This window comes from Vicugna pacos, chromosome 10, assembly GCF_048564905.1.
Source record: "Vicugna pacos chromosome 10, VicPac4, whole genome shotgun sequence".
Classification (NCBI taxonomy): domain Eukaryota; kingdom Metazoa; phylum Chordata; class Mammalia; order Artiodactyla; family Camelidae; genus Vicugna; species Vicugna pacos.
Window position 1 is genome coordinate 27,727,017 of NC_132996.1, and position 23,188 is coordinate 27,750,204.

At 53.1% G+C, this 23,188-nt stretch overlaps 1 protein-coding gene across 3 annotated transcripts in view; it reads left to right on the forward strand.

Annotated features, from left to right (window-relative positions):
* The window catches only part of STARD10 (StAR related lipid transfer domain containing 10), a 28,927-nt gene that overhangs the window by 3,328 nt on the left and 2,411 nt on the right, over positions 1-23,188 (forward strand). For 2 of the 3 annotated variants that reach the window (XM_072969258.1, XM_072969257.1), the window contains exons 3-7: positions 2,600-2,702; positions 3,089-3,399; positions 21,330-21,477; positions 22,091-22,194; positions 22,896-23,013. In XM_072969258.1, the coding sequence (XP_072825359.1) occupies positions 2,600-2,702; positions 3,089-3,399; positions 21,330-21,477; positions 22,091-22,194; positions 22,896-23,013 (784 nt within the window). The remainder of the gene's footprint in view (positions 1-2,599; positions 2,703-3,088; positions 3,400-21,329; positions 21,478-22,090; positions 22,195-22,895; positions 23,014-23,188) is intronic. The other variant, XM_031681328.2, reaches the window with a different exon arrangement.

Consider the following 23,188-nt stretch of genomic DNA (forward strand, 5'->3'; position numbering starts at 1 on the left):
ATTCCTCCCTACCCTTCCCTCTCCAGTTATATTTTTGGTTACTTACTTGGGGGTGAAACTGACACTTGTACAACTCTTTTCTCTGCAGTAATTCTCAGAGAGTAGCCATTATTATTCTAGATGAAGAAACTAAGGCTGAGAGAGGACATGTCACTTGCCCTTGGTCACATATTTAGGAAATGGTGTGACCAGGATTTGAACCCAGATCCACAGGCCTTTTGCACTGCTAGGCTGTGGGAAGCAGGGGTGGCTGAGTCCTAGGACTCCTCTTCAGACTCCCTCCAAGTCCCCATCCCAGCCCTCCCAGGCTCACTCTTCTACCCTTGAGCAGACCGGACCCTTCCTCTGCTGCTCAGGGGTGTTTGAGGCAGGACATGAATCTGCTTTGGTCCAGGCATGTTTGGGAGGCTGTCATGAACCCTTGAGTCAGAGAAACCTAAATTCCTGGGGGTTGGGAGGCTTGCAAGAGCAAATTAATAGTGAGTAGGATGATGACTGATGCTCCAAATAGCCTGGCCTAAACCTAGGACCCAGGCAGGGATGAGCCCAGGACAAGGCCATCTGAGCCCAAGGGTACCAGGTGACCCACCTTTTCTGCCCCAGGACCCCAAAAGATTCATTCTTGGTTAATCTATATTTAGATTTGAGGGATATTTTGGTTTCTGCCATCTGTACCTCCCTGAGTTTGTGTGTCTCCCTCAAACTGGCAGTGCTCTAGGGGTGGGGAAGTCCTGTCAGTCCACCCTCACTGCTATCTCCTGCTGTCACCCCAGCCTTATCTCTTCTACCCTGGACTGGGTGATGGGCTAAGAGATGTACTTCCCTGGTGCCTGCTGTCAGCTGACATGTGTGTCATTGGGGCCCTAAGAAGGCAGGAGCCACCAGGCCAGTGCTCGTGGCAGATCCTACAGTTCACAAAGCAGTCTGTATATCCCTCTTTAGGTCTCCCACCAGCCTGGGTGTCTGTCAGATGAAACTGCTGAAGCCAGGGGAGGGGCAGTGAACTGCCTAGAGTTGGGGTGGGGGCTGAGGAGGTGCATAGCAGAGAGCTAGAGCCCTGGCCTCCTGAGCCCAGAGCCAGCCCCATGCCACCCATGTCCATACCCTTTAAGAATGAGTTAGAAGGGGCAAGGGTGATCTGGCCATGCCTCTCACTCTGGAGAGCTAAAGTCATCACACAGGCTTCATGGGTACCTGCAACTCATTTTATAGGATTTACTTTGCAGAATGCCTCTTAGGATTGCTTGCCATCACAGCTCCCTGCTCACCCCCTCTACTTTTAAAGTTGGGCCTGATTCACAAACATCTCGAAGCCCTAAGCACTTCAGGAAGAAACACCTCTATTTGTGAACCCACTGTGACAACTCCTCATCTTTCTCTAGTGCCTTTAGGAAAAGCTGTTTCATACCAGAGCCCTAAGATGGTGAGGCTAGAAGGTTGTACATTCGGATGCTCACATTCTACAGATGGGAAACGAAGACCCAGAGAGATGGGAAACCCTGGGGTGGGAGGAGGCTGAGACCTGGTTCTGGGCAGGATGGCCATGTACTCGCCATGTGACATGGGGCAGGTGGTGGGCACTTGTTGTGCTCTGTTGGCTGCCCATGCAGGGGAGCTCACCACAGGCCCTCCTCAGCCCTCTGTGGTCAAGGGCCAGTCACTGGGGTCAGTGAATGCTCAGCCTTGGGCCCATTGCCACACTCACATTGGCTTGGCTTCAGAGAAATTAAACTATTGGCCTCAGTTCACACAGAGCAGCTGGAGGTAGAGCTGGCACTAGGACCCAGCGGGGCAGGTAGTAGCCTCCCAGTCTGGAAGGGGTGGCTGGAGTGCTGGTGGACATATCTTCCCTGTGGCTATGGAGCTGTGGCCAGCTCTGGCTAGGGAGGGACAGGGGAGCGCCCAAGCTCTGTAGCCAGATGCTGTTGAGAGCCTTGTCTAATCCATGGGAGGTGTGGACACGTGCATGGGTGCTCAGGAGGGGTGGTAGTGGACAAGGGCCAGAGTCGGGGGCTCAGGAGAGCCTGGTTAAAGCTCCCAGTTGGGAGTGAGTGGAGATTTTGCCTAAGCCCAGCTAGTCTGTGAATCTTGAGGCTAGGGTTGGTGAGGGATGCAAGCTGTGGGCATCTCTGAATTGCTCTTGATTGTGGTGGGGGGAGTATGCCCATCTTTGGGTCTCTGGGTGCTGCTGGGGACAGCGTGCTTGTGTGAAAGTATGTTGTTGCAGAGGTGTGTACCTGTGAGCATGGGAGGGGGGTCGAGAGCAGGGGTTTATAATTAACTTTCAGAATCCCTCTTCTAGTACTTCCTCGCCCCTCCTCTCAGATCCCGCTCTATTTTGACCCCTCCCCAACCCCTGCCCGAGGACCTGTCCCTCCCAGGCCAGGTCCCCTTCGGGGGCGGGCGGGGGAGGGCGCTAGGACCCTGCGGGGCGGGGCGGGGCTCCGAGCTCCGTCAGCTGTACCTCCGCAGCCTGGAAAATACCGATCCCCAGCGAGCGGAGCCCCCGGAGCCCCCGAGCCTAGCCCCTGGAGAGGGAGGAGTGGGTGGGGGGCGCTGGGCGGGGCCGGGCGGCGGGACCCACTGCTCCTCCCCCCAGAGCCCCCGCGCGGCCCCGGTCGCCCGGGCAGCGGCAGCAGCGACAGCGGCAGAGGCGCTCGCACCCCCGGCCCCGGCGGGCCCCGGCGGAGAAGCGGGCACAGGTGAGCGACTCGGCCTGGCGGGCGTCCCACCCCGCCCCCACCACTGGCCCGGTGCGCTTCCCGCGCCCGCTCTGCTGCGGAGTTAGTTGAGCCGGTCCGGCCAGCGCTGCGCGGGCCCAGCCGGACCGTCCGTCACCTCGGGTCTCGGCCTCCCTCAGGTCCCGACAGGCTCCCTCTACCCGATACGCAGCCCCTACTCCGGCCCCCAAACCGGAGGTCCGGGGTCTTTCCTGGGGGGTGGTCCTCGTGACTGTCCTGTGCTGGCTGGTGCGTGCTCACCTGGGAACTAGCCCCTGCCTATCTCGAACTCAATACCCTCCAGGACCCCGGACAGTCACACCCGCGCCCCCAGCGCACTGACTCTGGTTCCCAAACCGGTCTTGCAGGTCCCTGGAAGGTGGCGTCAGCATCTGCAGCCGCATCGACGTTATTGGAGCCTCCGTGGAGGACCCAGGAGAGCCGAACTAGAACCAGGGCCCTGGGCCTCCCCATGGAGAAGTCAGCCGCCTCAACAGAACCCCAGGGGCCTCGGCCAGTCCTGGGCCGCGACAGCGTCCAGGTGCCCGACGACCAGGACTTCCGCAGCTTCCGGTCAGAGTGTGAGGCCGAGGCAGGCTGGAACCTGACCTACAGCAAGGCCGGAGTGTCTGTGTGGGTACAAGCTATGGAGATGGATCGGACCCTGCACAAGATCAAGGTAGGGTTGTCCTGTGGCACCTGCAGCCTGCACTGTGCGCTTGCTGCCTCTGACAGGGAGTCTCCTGGTCCTCCTGCAGGGATAGGGCACCTGGTTGTGCACCTCAGAGTCTTTTGCCAGAAACCAGAAGGAGGCACAGTTTGCTGTGCAAACCCCCATCACACAGATGGGCCAAATGAGGCCTGGAGAGGGGGTGTGACTCACTCTGGCTCACCTACCCAGAACCCAGGCTTCTGCATGCCCCTGCCTGCTCTGGGTAGGTGGGCTGCTGCCAGGCTCACCTAGGGGAGGGGTCTCCCTCAGGGAGCTCTCTGTCCATGGAAGACTTCGCCGGTTTCTGACTGGAGTCATCTCAGGTGGGAGACTGAGCCCTTCTCTCTCTAATTCCTGGTTCTCTTAGCCTGAGCTAGGTCTCTTCCCCCACTCTCTGCACCCTTGGGTGCCAGGGACCTGATTCTTTCCTGCTTGATGTGCTGCTCTTCCCTCTTCCCTCCCCAGCGGTTTCCTGAGTCTCTCTTGCAGGGACTCAGGATCATGGCTGGCAGACCCCAAAGGCAGGGCCCCTTACACAGGGCCAGGCTGAGCGTGGGGAGGAGGGGACCAAGGGAGGTTAGCAGATGCAGGCACATCAGCCCCCCTCAGAGCATCAACCCCACTCCTCATAGCCCCGTGACTTTCTTCTCATTGCCATGGCATGGCCAGCTTGGTGTTTGGGACCCCTTGAGCCTGCCTCCCCTGGGGAACTAGATGGGGAATAGGCTGGTGAAGACCGATTAGAAGCCTCAGTAGCTGCCTCCAACACAACACGTCTGGCATTGCTGCGAGGGTCCCTTTTCAAGGGGGCAGGTCTCCCTTTCCCTTGCCTCCCCCTTCCTGCTATCCTTCTCAAACATGTGGAAGAGTGTATTCCTGTGGCAAGGCTGGGGGATGGGCAGGGCAATGGACTCAGAGGGCACTCCTACCTTCCCCCTCTCCAGGCCTTCCTGCCTGGGACCTGCTCTTGGACTTGACTTAGCTCTGGCATCATGGCCACACACCAGGACCAGAGATGTTTGACCTTCTGTCTCTGACCCTGTCTGTGCCTTTCTGCCTCACTTTATCTCAGTCATTTAGAGCTTTGTCCATCTATCCCTGGGCGGCCTTTTGGCTCACCCTTTCTATTTTCCCTTCTCCCTTCTTTGACTCTGTCAGCACCCTGGCTATCTGGCTGTCTTTCTCTCTGGGCATGTGCATCTTCCACTCTGGGACTCTCTGCTCAGGCCTAAGAACCCTGGGCTGGGGGTGTCCTTGGGTCTGACCTATGTCTGAACCTCTGGAGCAGGAAAAAGAAGGGCAGCTGGTGTGTCCCAGCTTGGCTCTCTGAGGGCAGGGACAGGTCCTATCCTTTGCCAGCCTCCAACACAGACCAGGGATGTTGGTTGAATGAAGGATGGAAGGAAGGAAAGAAGAAACAAATCAAATGAAAAAAGTGAGCTAGGTTGTTGTGAGAACAAGGTTGTTTTCCTGACTGTAACCTGGGAAAGGCTCAAGGCTGGGCTGTGCAGTGGGATGGGGAAATGTAGTTCTCCCACCGAGCTGGGTCTCCAGAAAGGAGGGAAGGGGAAGACCTGAACTGAGACCAGTACTCCCACCCTCTGTGTCAACAGGGCGGAGCTGCCACCTCTATCTGGCTTGGTTAATGAATAAACCCAGCCCAGTCCAGGACTGGATTTGGTGGGTTTAGGGGCCAGATAGCCACAAGGGACCAGATCAGATTTGTCAGGTGGCCTTCCTTGGGAGTGGAGGGGACTTGGAAAACCCAGGGTATTGTGGGCTTGTTGTCACCCTCCTAGGCAGCCAGGACCCTGCCCTTCCTTCCCTCTCAGACTGAGCAGAGATTACAGGTACCTTTGCAGTTCCAGTTTCACTGGAGTGCAGATATGGACTCTGAGATCCAGAGAGGAGCAGGGGCTAGCCCAGAGTCACACAGCCAAGTCCCAGCAGAGCCAGATTTAGAACCCAGATCTCCAGCCTTCCTGCCTAGTCCTCTCTGTTCTGCTCCCCACAGTGGATGGAGGCTGGAGGCAGGAGGTGAGCTGAGCTGAGCTGGGGCCTAAGGAGAAGGCTGGGGCCTTGGTTATGGGCATCTCGAGATCTCTGATCCCCTCAGCACAGCCAGGTGGAACTCTGGGGGATGGGCAGAAGTCTCTGAGCTCCCCATCCCCAAGATTCTAGGAATCTCATTTCTGATAAGAGTCCCTGCTCTGAGTCAAGCATTTCTCTCCATCATCTGATTTACCCTTAGACCAGTCTTCAGCAGTAGTAGGCTTGTTTCCATGCTACAAAGAAAGAAACTGAGGCTGAGAGAGGTGATATCACTTGTTTAAGGTCACACAGCAGCTGAGGCAGGAGTGGAACCCAGGCCATCCTGGCTCCAGAGTGCCTGTCCCTCTTCACTTGGGCTCACATCTTAGTCAACATTGTGACCTTTGAATCCATCAATAACTCTTTGAAGGACTCAGTGTTCTCATCATCCCATTCTTGTTTGATAAATGAGAAAGCTGAGGCCCAAAAAGGGGAGTGGCTTGCCAAGGTCACACAGCAGGTCTGAAACCAGAGTCCCCAGGGATGACTGGGTCACTCCAGGAGGCTGGGTCTCAACCACAGGTGTTTGTTGAGCTTCCCCCTCCCCCCCATGATGAGGCATTCTGGGCCCGCCCCTGAGCTGGGAAAGCCAGCTGTCCCTGGATTTGCCCTGTGGGCGTGATCCCAGGGTGGGGGAGAAGGTTCACCAATCTGCCTACCTGATTTATTTCCTCTGCCTCAACCCCTTCCCCCAGACTTACCTTCTCCCTGTCCCTATATCCAGAGGTTCCTGGAAGCCACTGTGGCTCTGGCCTAGCATTTGGAGCCAGGACAAAGGCACAGGGCTGCTGGAGGCCGCCTCTAACCTCTCCCTCCCTCCTGGCCTCCAGCCTGGTTTGGTCCCTGGCCTGCACTATGCCTGGGGCACTGGAGAGGAGGCTGACACTGCCTCCTGAGAGGTCAGGCCTTGTCCCAGAGGCAGACACTGAACACGGATCCTGGGTGCCAAACGGAGAGCGGCTTGGAACCTGAACTCAGGTCTCTCAATGCACAGGCTAGGCTTCTCCATGGTTCCTGTAGTGGCAGAGAAATGGGAAGCCAGGGTGTCTGCACTCCTTCAAGCAGGGCCAGCTGGGGAAGAGGCTGGGGTCTAGTCACAGCTCTGGTAACCTCTTTCTGTGTGTGTATGACTCTGGGCTATTTCTCCGTGCCATGGGGCTCTCCAGGCTCCATGACCTCTGAACTCAGTGCCTGTGCTGGGGCCCATGGAGAGGCATGGGGCATGGGGAACAGGAAGCAGGAGATGACATGGGCTGCCCAGCCCTGCCCTGGATGCTCCTGTGCTTGGGCTCTCTGATGCTGCTGTGTGCTGAGCTGTGTGAGAGGCAGAGGAGACCTTGCCCCTGTCCTCAGAGGTGTCCAGACCCTGGTGGAAGGAAGACTGACAATTTCAGGCAACCCCCTGCCCAATGCATGAGTCAGGTATTCTCAGGCAGACCAAAGAGGCAGGAGTGGGCCCAGTGGCCAGGGGCATTGAGGGGCTTGGCGGCTGGAGTATGGGTGCGAGGTCTCCTGTGGGAGAGCAGCTGAGAACCTGAGTTTCCTCTTGCCACAGGAAGCTGGGCGGTGGGGACCTATCTCCTCTGACTTCCTGTCCTACAACTTTTCTTCCCCTTTGGAGAAAGCTTCAGTGACCCACCCCTCCCTGACCTGTCTCACTGTCCACCTGCTTCCACATCACAGGTCCCCTGGGTTCCAAGCTCTGAAGCCAATGCTCAGGCCTGCCCCCTCTTAGCACCTCATTCTCTCCCTCTGTGAAATTTGGGATCATCTCAAGGATCTCCAGAGGTTCTTCTCACTCTTAACAGTCCGTGGGACTCAAAAGGGTCATGAGGAAGGTGGGGACAGTCAACAGGACCAGGTGTTTTCTTCATGCCTTCTCACTGAATCTTCACAACTGCCCTGTGGTGTGGGTCTTGTTAACTGCCTTGAACAAATGTGGAAGCCAAAGTTCAGGGCAGAATTCACTTGTGCAGTCAAACAGCTAGAAGGTGGCTGAGGCAGGATCAGAATCCAGGTCTTTGGGACTCCAAGACTGAAATCTCTTTACTCCCTTGGGCCTGCTTATTAGCACTGGGCCCTTCCATCCCCAGGACTCTGTGTCTCAGAATCTTCTCCCCTCTCCTGGCTTGGGTCTCCTTGTGCTGTGTCACTGTGGAAGGGCACCCTGGAGGGAACCCAGCTGGGCAAACACCTGATTCTAACTGTGTGACCTTAGGGGTCACTTCACCTTTTCAAGTCAATCTTCCTAACTGTGGTGGCAGAGGCAGGAGTTAACTGGGTTTTAGGGGTTTGAATTCAGTGAGTTCAGGTTCAGTCTGGGCCTCTGTCCCCTCTGGGGCTCAGTTTATCTATCTCTACAGGAAGTTGCTGGGAGGTGGTTTGTAGAGGCTGTCCTGGTATTAGATTAGTCATGGTAAGGACATCTGCACTGCTAGACATGGAGTAAGGATGGAGGGGTAAGGCTGTGCCGTCAGAGAGGTCCCTAGATGGGGCTCCTCATTCCAGGCTGAGGCCCTGAGAACCCTGTCCTGGCTGGCTCTTGCTCTGACTTGGTGTGGGGTCAGCTGGAAGAAGTAGTCCAGAGCTGTCCTCAGGGAACAGACTCCCAAAGAATATGACGCCAAGTAGTCAGGGTCTGGACCTCCAGGTGGGGTAGATCAGAGAAGGGAAAGGTCAGAGATGGCTGGAGGCTCTGGGGAAGATTTCCAGGAGGTGCCTAGGTTGGCCTGAGGTCATAGGGTCCAGAGTCCTGGCCTGTGGCCTTGGGCAGCGAGGCTTTAGCTTTGTCATCTGTCACATGTGGATAGCAGTGCTGTCTTGCCTGCCTCTGGGCACTTCATTCATTCCTTTGCTCATTCAGTGAACATTCACTGATAGCCTCTCTGCCTGGCCCTGTGCTGGATGTTGGGGACAGAGAAGGGTATCAAACTCAAACCCCGCCCTCAAGGGACTCCCAGCTGGATGCTGGGACAGACACTTGTCATCACAGGAGCTGTGGAGACCCAGAGGGGAGCCTGTGAACCAGGGTTAGGGAGAAATGCTCAAGTGATCCATTTGGAATTGGGTAGAGAATGAAGAATACAAGTTTTACAGCATTGGGAGCGTTCCACCCAGAGGAAAAACTGCGCAAAGGCCCAGAGGCAGGAAACAGGGCAGTGCATTAGGAGAACTGCTGGTGGTTCAGTGTGGTGCCTGGAACTCAAGGGGCTGGAGGTGATTCGAGAGCTAGACTAGGGCCCTGCTGTATTTGTCTGGGCAGACATGCCAAGGCCTGCGCTAAAGCAGGGGCTGTGGGGAATGGAGCAAGGGACTGCATCCAGAGAGATTTAGGAGGTATAAAGGATGGGACATGGTGGTTACGGTGTGCAGACTCTTGTGCAAGCTGGAATGTGAGATGATATGAATGCACAGCCCCCTGGGGGCGATGGACCGGTGGGGTGGGGTATGTGCCTCCAGTTAGTCTCCATGCTAGGGCTAGAAGAGCCCTCAGCCCTTGGGCTGGCTCTGTGCCTCCATGACTAGCTCTCCAGGCTCTGGCTTTTAAACTTTAACAAGCCCCAGCTCAGTTTCCAGCTGAGAGTCTTTAAAGTTTTAGGAGATGACAGAAAGGAGGGAGTCCTGGAGACAGATGGGTTTTCTTTCTTCCCCTGCATCTCCATGCCTGACTGGGCCTCCTGGAGCCAGGGCTGTGGGCACCATGACCCAGAAGCCTGAAACTCTTTAGGGATCTGGGACCTCAGCTTGGCCACTCCAGCCGGTTCCCAAGGGGCCAGCGGCCACCAAGATAGACGGTGATATTCCCGCCTTGCCCCTTCACCTTTGCCCCTGACCTGAGCAGGTGAGCATGCTCCAGCAACAGGTGGGAGTAAAGATGCTCAGACCAGACATTGAACTTGAGGTGTCTTTGTCCCTCCCTGTACCTCACTGTATTCCCTCGGGCTTGCTGGGCTGGCCTCAATGCTCCAGGACCCCTAGAGCATCAGAAACATAGGCAGTGTAAGACAGAAGCAGGCCCAGAACTTAGTGGTGGGTCCCATGCCAAATAGACTCCTTTCACCTGTCATTAAAGGGAGACTGTGCAGGTGGCACAGGGCAGCTGGAGCTGTTCTCTGTGGGCTTTAGCCTTTCTGCCTCTCAGCCTGGCTCCCTGAAGGCAGCTACTTGCTACCTCTGACCTCTCTCTAGAATCCTTATGTCTTGGGGCAGGTGAACAATGCCTGCATGTTTAACCCCCACTCACCCCCACCCTCCCCCACCCCCTGCCATGGGAAATGGTGTAACTACCACCTTTGGTCTCCTGTAGTGCCTGGGCCATTTAATCTCTTCCGTTAGGTTTCATGTCACAGCCTACATCCACCCCTGGTTTCCTGAGAATCCCCTCTACCATCTCCTAGATGCCCCTTCTCTGTTTCTGGACCCTTCCTGGTTACCTGGGACCTGGTGCTGAACTAGGGAAGTGATGATTCTTAAGGCAGAGGCCTGACAGAGGGGATGGAGTTCCCTTGTGTGTCTCCAACATTCATTCATTCAACGTATATTTATTGTGCACATACTATATGCCAGGTATATCCAGGAATTTAGTGGCAAACCAGACTGATCAGACCCTGTTGTCATGGGTTTACGTCTTGCAAGGGAGACAGGCAAAACAGAAGCAAACAACTAAATAACATACCAGATGGTGGTTGTGTTATGAGGACAGGATGATATGGTAGGAATTGTCTGGCCTTCTGTACTTGGGCCCTCTGTGTGTGGAGCTGGATTGTGAGTGACTGTGTGTGTCATCTAGTCCTTAGTTGGGTAGACTGTGAGCCCTCAGGGGTGGGCACCTGACAAGGGTCATTAAATCTATATTGGGTGTGTGTGTATGTGTGTATGCACCTAAGGTTTCGTGTCTGTGCCTGTGAATGTGAGACACTGTGTTTCTGTGTCTGGCGTTACTCTGTGTGTGTTTCTGTGTCTGGCGTTACTCTGTGTGTGTGAGTCACACCCCCTCACTGCAGCAGAGTTGTCTCTGATCCAATTATGTCTCCTCAGCTGTCTCCTGGTGGCTCCCACCCCACTGCTCAACTCTGGCTCTGCCTCGGTTTTCCCATCCCTGCTTCCTGCTTCCCTCCAGCTTCCTGTCTTTGCCCCCGGGCCTGTCTCTGGGTCTCAGAGTCTCCCTTTAGGGTGTGTTTTCTGTCCCTGTCTCTGATGGTTACTGCCTCTGCCTTTATGTGTCCCTTTTTCTCCTTTTTTTTTTTTCTGTCCTAGTTATTTATTCATTTGATGAACCTCTTCTCCTGCTTCCCATCCACTCTGCCAGCCACTGTGCTGGTGCTGGGGACCTGGAGATAGATCAGCCCCAGGCCTTGCTATTAAGGCCTAGCTGGGGAGACCAGTGGAGATGTTGACAGCCCTTCGTGAGGACTCAGGACGAGGGAGGCCAGTGGCTGACAGCATGGTGGAGATGGGGGGAGTGGTATCTGTGTGGGACCTGGGGGGCCCAGCAGGAGTCAGGTGGCAGGCTGAGAAGGTCTTGGTGAGCCCCTCAGTGAGGTGCACTCCCAGGAGCAGGGTTATAGACTAAGGGTGAGGAGGGAGTAGAGGCAGAGCCAGAGTAGGGAGGATGTTTTAAAGTTAGGATTTGATCCTGAAGGCAGAGACCGCAGTTTTTCAAGCTGGGTAGTACCGTCATCACTGGGTTTTACAAAGCTCCCTGGCTGCAGGCAACAGATTGGCCTGGGAGCCAGGAGACCAGTGATGAGGATGTGGCTGCAGTGTTGCAAGCAGGGATGGTAAGGCCTGCCTAGGGTTGGCAAAGAGGAGCTGTTGGGAAGGTCATGGCTGAGCGGACCAGGAGGGGAGTGGGTGTTGGGGGTGGATGATACAACAGTAGCAGACATGGTGAATGTGAGCCTGCAGGCTGTCCAGGGGCTGATGCCCAGGAGGCTGCTGAAGACACAGTCTGGAGCTCATTAGAGAGTTTTGGGGGGCATCAGGCCACTGGCAGTCCCCAAAGCCCTGGGAAGTGTTTATCCAATTTGTCTTTGTCTTGATGTCTGTGTGTCAGCCCTGGCCCCTGTCTTATTTCACTGGTCTCCTTCACCCCCTTTCTTTTCTTGCCAGTCCACCCACTCTCTGCTATCTTTCTCAGCTCTACCTCCTCTGTCTGGGTCCCCCATCTCCCCCAGGGCTGGAGCAGAGTGGAGCTCCAGACCAGGAGGTCAGCTTCTGAGAGGTCAGAGCTGAATGTTCCTCATGGTTGCAGAGCTGGGGCCTGGAGGTGGGGGCGGGTCTAGGGAGGCTGCTGGAGACTGGAGGGAGGAGAGGGGGAAGGAGGCAGAGTAGGGATGAGTCACTCAGCCCTGGGTTGGGAGCAGCAGAGGGGCCTGGCTTGGTCTTCCTGAGCAGACTGGGGAAGCTGTGTCTGGGGGAGGCATGGCAGTACCTCCCCATACCACCAGTCTCAGGACGGCTTCACTTTTGGAGGGAAAATGGGTTAGGGGTATCTGCTGCCAGATCCCCTGGCACTGGGCTTGTCTGGTCATTTTGCAGGTAAAAACTCTGAGCCTGAAGGTGGGGGAAGCAGACCCTGTGTTGGGCCCACACCACATTTGTTCTCTGTGTCTTTCCAGCTTCCCCAACTCCAGGCAGAGCCTCTCCAAAAGCCCCAGCTCCTAGAATGGACCCTCCAGGGACAGTCCTTGCTTGTTTGGCCAAGTGCTGGCCCACCTGCAATTCCTTGGGTTCTTCACAGAGCAAAGCCTGGTTCTTAGGGAACAGCCTCAGGGGTGGACTCTGGGTCATACTGGGTTCCAGGATGGTTCTTCACTTCACTCTTTTGAGCCACCATTTACAAATGGGCATGGTCTTCCCTCCTCCTGGTGACTGAGAGGATGGAATTAGGTGAATTTACAAGGCCCCTAGCACAGAGCCTGGCACAGGGCTGACATGCTGTTAACATTAGCTGAATGGATGAATGAATGAATGGTCTGAGGGACCCAAGGGACCACTCCGTTTCCTCCTGCCTCTATCCTTGTCCACTCAGGTTACCTCGTGGAACTGCATGAGCTCTCTCCTTCCCCCAGCCAGGCCAGGCCATTTCCAGTCCCCAGGCTCAGGCCAGTGCCTCTGCCAGGAGCCTGTTCCCTGTCCTCACATCTGGGTGCCATCTACTCTTCTGTTCATCCTGTAGGACTCTGCATAGGTGCCCCTCCCTGTGCCTGTGTCCCCTACTTCCTTTGGTCCCTGCCCTGAGGCTCCAGGGTTTTCATGCCTGTGCCCCGGCTGAGGATGGAAGGGCCCTGAGTCCCCTCTGGCTCTGCTCCCGGCATGGCTGCACCATGCAGAGCATTTCTGAGGTAACTTGGCATCAGCCTGGGCTGCCTCAGAGCCATCTCAGCTGATTCCAGACTTCCTGGTCCAGGGAATCAGGACCTTGGGACTCTGGACAACACTCAGAAAAAAGAGTATCGTTTCTTTATCTTGTATAAACTCTATTGTACCAACAGTAACAAGAATCTAAAAATGGTAAATAAATCACCCAGAGCTTCAATTTCTAAATGAAACTCTTCCCTGGTTCCTTCCAGCTCTCACTCAAGGGTGTAGATAATTTATACACAGTTTAGACCATGGCACAGCTACAAGTTTGTGTCCTCTTTTGTTCGTTTAACAGTGCATCTGTGGAAGTTTCTCCTATTGCTACAGAATTATTAATTCATGAACATTTCTGGCAGCTGCTCCCTGCCAGGCCTGTTCTGGGTTCTGAGGGGCCCCTGTCCCTAACCTGGGGGAGCCCACAGTCCTTAGTAGCTGGGTGATACTCAAGGTGATGTACTATTCTTAACCTAACCAGGCCCTGCTGTTGGTGATGTTCCAGGTTGTCCTCCAATATACTGTCCTAATTACAAATGCAATAATATAGTCATGAATATTGTAACAGAACGTTTTTTCTTTGTTTTGTGTATTTTTTCCTGAGTATACATTTCTGGTCCTGGGGTTCCAGAGACTGAGTTGAAAGATACATTTTTATAATTTTAAAAATATTTGCCAAATTGCTTTTCAGAATAGGGGAACCAGTGTTTGCTGTCACTAACTGGGTAATAGTTTTATCATATCCTCCCAAGCAGTGGGTATTTTATATGTTTTTGCTAATTTACCAAGTATGAATTGGTACTTCAGTACAGCTCTAGTTTACTTTTCTTTATCAGAACTATTAAAAATCTTACAGCAAGTCCCAGAATCTGCCCTGAACCTGTCTCTGACCCCCTCTTACATTCCATTTTATAAGAGAATGAAGGCAGTAGTAGTAATCAGCCTCAGGTGCCATAGAGAGTTTTACAAGAGTCCAAGAGGTTTTCATGACGACCCTTCCTTCTCCACAGGAGCACTGAGGACCACCGGCCACGGCCCCAGCACTCACACAGAGACATTCACACAGGCATGACCTGTTTGTTAGCTCACCTATCCATCCTTCCATTCAGGCAACAGTTCTTTGCTAAATTATGCCAGGCACTGGGGACGCCATGAACAAGGGACCATGGCGCTGCAGGCAAACTGATACACTGCAGTGTGTGCTGATGGAGGGAGGCGCACTGGTAGTGGGGGTTGGGGGTAGAGGAGTAGGCCCCCAGCCCAACCTGAAGAATTAAGGAACAGGGTGGGCTGCCTGGACAGGAAACAGCCAAGCCAAAGTTTGAAGACAAAATAGCACAGGAGCCAGTGAGGGGAGGTCTTGGGAAAACAGGACTTATCAGATCTCTCTCCTCCTGCACACCCTCTCACTACTTCCTCTGATCCCTTGTGTTAGTGCCCTTGAGCTGCTCTTAAGATCTGGGGGGGACATTGGGGAGGGCCTTAGGGGGCTCCATTCTGGGGGAAACCCAGAAAACGAGAGGCAAGGGCAGGTGCTCAAGCAGCTTGGCTCCATTGCTGGCCCTCTGAGGCCTTTGGGAGGGGCAGTGGAGGGCCCTGAAGCCAGCAAGCAGGTGGTGAGTGGCTCCAGGAGGAAGATCCGGAGCAGACAGGGCAGAGGGGCCACTGGAGCTGAGCCTCTCATCTGCTGTGTGTTCTGGGACAGTCTCTGTATGTCTCAGTGCTTGGACTGATATGGTGGGGGCAGTGCCTCGCTATGGGTTTTGAGGTTGGAGCCGGTGGAGGGCCCTGGTATAAAAGGGTCACCCACCCCTCCCTGTCCATCTACCCTATGATGGCATCCAGGACATTTTCGTTGTTTTAAACTTTGTTCCTTGTCCCTGTATGTCCTGCCCGTTGGTATTACTAGGAAAGCACTCCCCTCAGCAGGGCCTGAGACGTCAGGGAAAGCTACTGGAGCCTAGGGTGGAAGGGAGGGCAGCTGCTGCCGGGGGCTTTACGTACAAGTCTCAGTTAATCCTCACAGCTCCACTCTGAGGGAAGGATTATCCCTGTTTGACAGATGAAGATACTGGGACTCAGAGCTGAAGTCCTTTGCCCAAGCCACGGCCACACAGGCAGGATGTGGCAGGGCAGAGGCCTGTCTGACCAGACAGCCTGGAATTTCTGAGCCTGAGGGTGCCAAGCTGGGCCTGGTGGGCAATGCGATGGCCTGAGGCTTCTCAGAAGGGGCTTCTAGGTACAGAGCTCCAGTGCTGGGCTTTGGAAAAGCACGACCTTGCCTTTGAGCCCAGTGGGGCCTGAGGATGGAGTCAGGAATTTTGTTTAGTGGAAGGCTCTCTGAGCTTCGCCTCCTTGGTCAGCAAGCCCTTCTGAATCCAGTGAATATTGTGTAATAACCATCAATTAACTAAGGCAGCCTCCATTGCCAGCGTGTTTATTTTAGCTGAGCCAGTCCTGCCCCTTGTTGGAGGAAACACAGTTCTGACATTTTGGAGTCTGCCATACCAGGCTCTGGTTCTCCACTGCACCTCTGTTAACTATGTGGCCTTGATCAATCACTTTACCTCTCTGGGACCTACTTTCTGCATCTGTAAAGTGAGGTAATGATACCCATCAGGGTTTTGGGAGGGTAAGAACCAATGTCCGTATAGAATGCAGCTTGGCACCCTTGACAGCTGGCGGAGGTGGGTTGACCTAAATTTCAGCCCCTGTGGGGTCCACGGTCCAGGTGCTGCTGTCTCCTTTGTAGGATGATGAATTAGTGATTTGGAGCACATGGTAATGGTTATTGAGGTTGTGGCTATTGTTTGGGGCTATGATTGATTTGATAGTTAGTGCCCCACCCCTGGTCAGGAGCACTTTCCCTGTTTTAAATGTAGTTCTTTTGGGAAAGGGTGATTTACTTAACAGTTACTCCTTTAACAAAACTGCTAAAATCAGCATGCTGAGAAGTCAGCACAGCCTGAGGGATGTTTCAGGCTCTTCTCTGGGCCTCAGGTTCCTCAGTGGTAACCTGAAGAGTGGTGGTGGAAGAGATCATCCGCTGGTCCCTAGGACTTTAGTATATTCTGCATGCCCCACATATCCCATGGGCAAGGATATTGAAGACCCGCCCACTGTGTGAGGTCTTGGGGTGAGGGCCAGACTTGGGTCCACCTGTCTGTGTCTCAGTTTGCTTGTTACTGCCCTGGCCATTGGCCCTCAAAACCATACCACAGCCCCATGGACGTGACCTGCCTTCTTTCCCCCTACTCAGGTCAGCCATCTCCCTGGGTCCTGGGAGATACTGCAGCCCCTCCCCCACCACTTCCCTCCTGTGGAGATTCCTCTTCTCTAACGCGGAGCCTGGGAAGGGCCTCCCAAAGAAGCACAGGGCAAGGGGTGGGAGAGAGGAGAAGGGTAGAGTGAGACACAGCTGGGGCGCTGGACCCTGCTCTATACTTATTTATTTAGCCTCCAGGCCTTTGCACCCGCCAGGCTCTGTCTGAAATGCCTTCTCTCTCCTTTTGGGCTCAGTTGCCCTCTGATCCCCTAGTTCCCATGCCCTACCTCCCTCAGTCCAGCTCATTCTCTAGGGGGATTTTGTGTCCCCATCACTCCCACCGCCCACTTGATGGGGCCTCTTTTGGGCGGAGCCCAGGTCTGGTTCGCCTCTGGGTCCCTGCTGCCTAGTTGCAGGCCTGGCACACAGCAGACTCCAGAAAGTGGAGTGGATGGAAGGGCAGGTCTAGGTGAAGAAAGAGGGGCGCCTGGGGCTCAAAATATAAAGAGGCCCATGCTGCAAATGTGACCTGGTCCTGGCCCTGTGGAGAAGGGTGCATGGCTATTTGTGGAAACCTGCTAGAGTAATAACAGCTATTATTTGGGGGGTATTTGTACCAGGTATGTTACACATATTATCTCATTTAATTTAATCACAACATCCCCATAAGACAGATACCTTTATTATCTCCATTTTTCATATGAGGAAACAAAGATTCGGGCAAGTTAAATCTTGTGCCTAAGGGGAGGAGCTGGGGTTAGAACCTGAGATTGCCAGACTCAAAGCCTCTAGGAGCTTCCCCTGATAGCCTTTCTTGCTTCTGACCTTGGCTCTGTGGGGTTCTGGGCAATCCTAGGTCTCTATCTCATGGAGTTTGGAGAAAGTGGGGTGCAGGGGAATTTCAGTCTAATTTCTCTAGTGTCACCTGCTCCCTCTGGGCCTCAGTTTTCTCAGCTGTAAAATGGCTGCATGTCAGACTTCCTGCTGTAAACCAGGCCTTAAGGGTTTTGCAGTCAAGCATGGCTCACTCCTTGGCTAAGCAGTCCCAGCACTGCCACCCCTTAGGTTCTGGTTTTCAGGGGGGCTGCCAGGTGTCCAGCCAAAATGACTGACTTGCCCAGGCCCCAGTGGCTGTGGGTTCCGGTCACAGCCCCGCCCACCAGGTGCTCTCCAGTGACTCACCCCTACCCCCACCGGTCCCTCCAGAAGTCTCTTAGAATTACCTTGCCCATATGGCAGCTGCCACTGTGGACAGGAACAATGCTGGATGTAATTTATCCCTCTTGGTGCAGCCCCGCTGCCTCCTAGGGGCTGTGGAAAGAGCTGGGCCCAGAGCCAGGGCTGCAGCTGCTCCACACTGGCCACCCAGACCACCTCAGTTTCCTTATCTGCAGCGCCACGGCCACAGCCTGGGTTCTCAGCTTCCCAGCAGGCCCCACAGCTGACCTTCCTCCCCAGAAGCCTGCTATGAGCTTGGGAAACCTTTGAAGTTTCTCTTTTTTTCTTAAAGATAAAATATTATGCAGAGTTTATGCTCCACTCAGTGTCGGTCTGTCTTATAGCTCAGTGTGCTCCTCCCACTGCCTGCTGTCTCAGAGGGAGACCTCTGGTCCTACCACTAAAGCTCTGGCCGAGGAGTCCAGAAGAAGAATGGGCAGTCTGGACAATGTGGGCCCTTCTAGTGTGCCCCCAGCATGGGTGCATCTGGCACACCAAGGCTGACCCAAGGGAAGAGGCATTCCCAGGTTGGATTCTAACCTACAAAGCATAATTCTGTTGTCACTGCCCTTCCATACACTCACTGTCTGGGATAACACATTTGATTACTTGCAAAGCCAAACCAGCTTCCAAACTTGGATTTAGAGAAGTTCTGGTTTCCTCAGAAGCCACACTTGAGTGCTCCTTGATGGTTAAGAGTGTAAGAAGATCCGATTTTGAAGCTCTGCTGCTTTCTTGCCATATGATTTGGGCAGGTTGCTTCCTCTCCTGAGCCTCAGTTTTCTGTTTTGCAGCACAGGAATGACCCAGCTCATAAGTTGGGGGTGAAGAGCGAGTGTGTGCTGAATGTCAGGTGCAGCACCCGGACCATCACATGGCTGCTCAGTGGAAGGTTGTTGGGACGTTCCTGATGATGCCAGATCTGGCCTTTGCCATTTCTCCATCCCATCCTTCTCATCACTTTGCCCAATCACGCATTCATTCATTCACTCATGTTTCAGTAGTCTCTTTCAGTCTGATATAGTTCCTGAGTCGTTCCTTGACTTTCATGACCCTGACACTTAGAGGCCAGATATTTTGTAAAAGTCCTACATTTTGGGTTTGTCTGAGTTTCCTTATGATTAGCTTCAGATCATGCATCTTTGGCAGAAATATCACTTAAGTGGTGCCTGTGTTGTTTTCATTGCATTCTGTCAGGCAACACCCAGATGTAACTTGTCCCAGCACTAATGATGTTTACTCTGATCACTTGATTAAGGTAGTATCTGCCAGGCACTGTGAAGTTACTGGTTTTCCCTTTGTAATTAATAAGTATCTGATGGGCAGCTACTTTGAAACTATGTAAATACACTATTCCTCATCAAACATTAAATTTATTTATTCATACCTGTATATACTTTGGTTTCCTATTTTATTCAGTAGAATATAATCTGCTATTATCATTATTCATTTTAATACACGGGCTGGCCCAGCTTTAGCCCCTGATAGGTGACCAACTGTCCTAGTTTACCCACAACTGAGGGGTTTCCCAGAATGCAGGACTTTTAATGCTAAACTGGGAGAGCCTTGGGCAAACCCTGATGAGTTGGTTGTAGCTCCTGTGTCTGCTGGGCAAGGTCCCTATCATTCTGTGTGTACATCATCCTTCCTTTCTGGCACAGTAAGATGTTCTAGGCTCATCTTATACCTACTCCAACCCCACCCCAGAATCACGTGTTTCTCCAAGACAACCTGGAAGCAGGACCTTTTGAGTGTTAGGCTACAGCACACCCTGGGCTCATTCAGATCCCCTACAGGCCACACTCTTACCTGCCCCTGCGTCTGGGCCGCTTGCTAGATGCCTACCTTCCAGCCTGAGCTTCTCCATGAAGACTGACCACCCCATGCCCCACCCTGCAAAGCTGACCCCCTCCTCTCTGCTCTATTGGGCAGTCTGGGGCACCTCTTCATTTCCAATTTGGTCTCCTTCCTCAACTGTAAGCCTCTGAAGGACAGGCCTCAGAGTCATCTCTGACTCTTCTGTGCTCCGCACAGAGCTGGAACTGGTTAAGTGACTGGTTCTATCATACCCCCTCATGGAGCAGAAAACAAACAGAGAGCAGGGAGGGAGGATGACACAATGAGTCTTTGTGGGCTGGAGCTGTCCTTGAACTTTGGTTTTTGTAACTAAAATGGGGCTGATACCTGAGAGCATTGCTGTAGGAATAAAATGCTTAAGGTAATGTGTAGGACAGTACCTGGCATGTGGTGAGTGCACCTCTCAGTATCTCTGGGGGACTTTTTAAAAAAAACTTTTTTTTCATTATTGCAGAAGCAGTACTATATATTCTAGAAAATTAGAAATACAGACAGCAAAAGGAAAATAAAACCATCATATTCTTACCATTTAGAGATCGCCACTGTTAACACTTCAGCAGTTGTGCTTCCCAAGCTTTTTCTGTGCTGATATTTGCCCCCAAAATGAGATTAGACCATGAATTCCACTTTGTAACCTGCTTTTCTTCAGGCAGAAATCTCCACCATTTTGTATCAGGAAATTTTCAGCGTATCTTATTAATACTCAGATCATATTCATAGTTCTTCAGTTGTCCCAAATATGTCCTTTATAGCTGTTGTTTCCAAGCCACTGTGCAATCCAGGACCACACTTTCTTTCTGGTGGTTGTATCCTATAAGTCTCAGTCTGTCCCAGTCCCTTCCTTATGACACTGACCTGTAGAAGAGGCTACATTTACCAGTAACCCTGCAGAATATCTCACCATATGGCTTTACCTAGCTATATGCTTGTGGTGATACTTGTTCCTCTGTCCTTTGTATTTTCTGTAAAGTGAAGCATATCCAGGGCTTGATGAGTGCACTGGTGCCCAGAATACCCAATAGGTAGTGTGATGAGTCCTTCCTGTGTCCTCTCATCACCATTCATGGTGCCAAGGCCTAACCCAAGATTAGGGGGAAGGCAGTGTGGCCCCTCCCTCATATTGTTGCATGTATTTCCTTTTCAGTAGAAGGTAATATGTGTGGTTCCTTTGGCATCATCTGAACACCCTGTTCTGGGAAACCTTAAAACTACACAATAAAATTTGTCTATTCACTGAAGTGAATTTGATCCTGGGATTTGGGCTTTCGGGTGAAAAAAATCATAGAACAAGGATATGGACTGAGTTTCACCTTGCTGAGTGCAAATCTAGTGAAACCTGGTTATTTTTACTTGCTTTCCAGACATGTGATCTAGGTTAAATGCCAGCTCTGCTATTTACCAGCTGGGTGACTGTGGGAAAGTTCCTTAACATCTCTGAGCCTTAAGTCTCTCCTTGGATTTCTTGCCTGGCAGAGTTATTGTGGGGGTTAAATTATAAAAGGGTATTCTAAGCTCTTTGCTCCTCTACATGGAAAGCTCTTTGAGAACAGGCTAATAAATAGTAAGAAATCCAGAGATATTTGTTGGTTAAAAAAAAATGGAGGACAAATGGTATAGCCAGGTAATACACATATCATGGAGGAAATAAATCATCCATTTAGGCATTTGTTTGTTCATTCAGATTTTCATTTCATTTAACATATACTCATGCCAGGCTCTGTGCTGAATCGACTGTGAGCCTCTGCCCATGAAGTTCAGGGGCCTGGAGGGCACAGATAAAGAGACTCAGTGTATGGGAGTCCAGAAGGTCTGGCTGGGTAATTCAGGAAGACTTCCGAGAGGAGGAGACTGGGACGAAGGGGTAGGTTTGGTAGGGGCTGGGATGGGGCAGATGGTTTCTGATACAGGGACTGTCTATCTCCCAGCACAGTTGGCTTCTGGGAGGGGTGGACAGGGCTCATGGCAAGAGGCGAGCCCATGCTGGCTTCAGAGGTCACTGCTCTTCCCTGTCCTCCTCTTTCTACCCGCTTTGCCTGTCTGCCCTCCTATCCCCTGACCAGGGCTTTGAGCCCCATGTGGCCCTGACAACTCATGTGTCTGTCTGCAGTGCCGGATGGAGTGCCACGATGTGCCAGCAGAGACGCTCTACGACGTCCTACATGACATTGAATACCGAAAGAAGTGGGACAGCAACGTCATTGAGACTTTCGACATTGCCCGCTTGACAGTCAACGCTGATGTGGGCTATTACTCTTGTGAGCAGGCGCAAGGACGCTGATCCCAGCCCCCTCCACCTCCATCCAGGCCTCCAGCCAAGGCTTCTCCTCCCACCTTCTCTCCTTGTGGTCCCTCCCATGGCCAGGCTGCTCAGAGACCGGAGATGTAGGGCCACTCTCCCTGACATCCCTGTCCACTCCCAGATACTTGGGCACATATACATATATACTCACAAACACATATGCACTCCCATGTTCATGTATACACACTCCATACAAAAACTTGGACACAGAGTTGTGTACACAACCCACAGCCATCTGCCACAAACAGTCACACATTTTCATGTCCACACTCACAATAATACCATTGTTTTCTCATACACTCACATTCACATATACAAATGGTCAGGCCAGCAAGGTAAGGGCTATGTGAGGTTGTGAGGAGCAGGGATGGCTGGAGATAGGAGGGGAGAGTGTTCTGTTCTGTCTCTTTCCTACAGAAACTAGGTCTGGTGGGTGGGTGGGTGAACCTGTTTGGATTAGAGGGAGCTGGCAGTTAACCAGGAATCCCTGGGTCTCTGGGCTCTGCCACGCCCTCCCTTTCAGGCAAGCAGGCCCATGGTCTAGCTGAACTGACCCTTGCCCTCCACAGGGAGGTGTCCAAAGCCCCTGAAGAATCGTGATGTCATCACCCTCCGCTCCTGGCTCCCTATGGGCACTGATTACATCATTATGAACTACTCAGTCAAACATCCCGTGAGTCAACTTGACTTCCCTGCTGGGTGAACAGGGGAAGGTACTAGGTAGGGCTGGGCCAGCAGGCCTAGCCCAGGGAGAGGGCTCTGGCTGCTACCATGACTTCCCTGTGACTTCAGGCCAGGCATGCCCTCTGGCTCTCAGTTTCCTTCATAGGTAGTGAGAATAATGGCTCCTATCTCCCTGCTGGGGCTTTCAAGCAGATAAGGAGAGAGCAGTGTGGGCCATCACTGTGGATAAGTGGGTGGGATGGGCTGGCCAGGAAAGGGGAGAGTGAGGGGTGAGAGGCAAGGGTCTCTGGCTCTCCCTAAGGATGGTAATCTTGATCTCCATGGCAGGCAGGACAGGCAGGTACAGCTGGCCTGGGCAAGGATGAGTGTGTAGGTCTATGTGTGTGTGTGTGTCTGCGTGCCCACATGTATGCTCATGAATCCTGACCACAAACTGGGGTCTTTCTGGAGGGGAACAGGGAAATCTTAAGAGGGGCACAGGGAAATCTTAAGAGGTGCAAGGAGGACCTAGTCTCACTCCTCCCTTCCTCCTCACCCCAGCATCAGGCCTGGCCTGGAGTGGATGCCAGGGGATGTGAACCAACTCTAGTGTGTGTGTATGTGTGCGTGCACGCACGTGCGCATGTACTCACAAAGATGCCTCCTTTGCACCCACCCTGAGTCTCACCTCCCTGTGCCTTCCATCCCCAGAAATACCCACCTCGGAAAGACTTGGTCCGAGCTGTGTCCATCCAGACGGGCTACCTCATCCAGAGCACGGGGCCCAAGAGCTGCGTCATCACCTACCTGGCCCAAGTGGACCCCAAAGGTGAGGGCTTGGTCTTGGAAGCCCATCATGGGATCCTTCTCTAAACCACAGGGGATGGGCCTTGATCAGCTGGGATCAAAAAAGGCTTCTGTTAGGAGGTGTTTTGTATTTGGGAGCATCTCCATCCAAATATTTGAACCAAAGTTTGAGTCTTTACAATGGTTTGAAAAGCAAG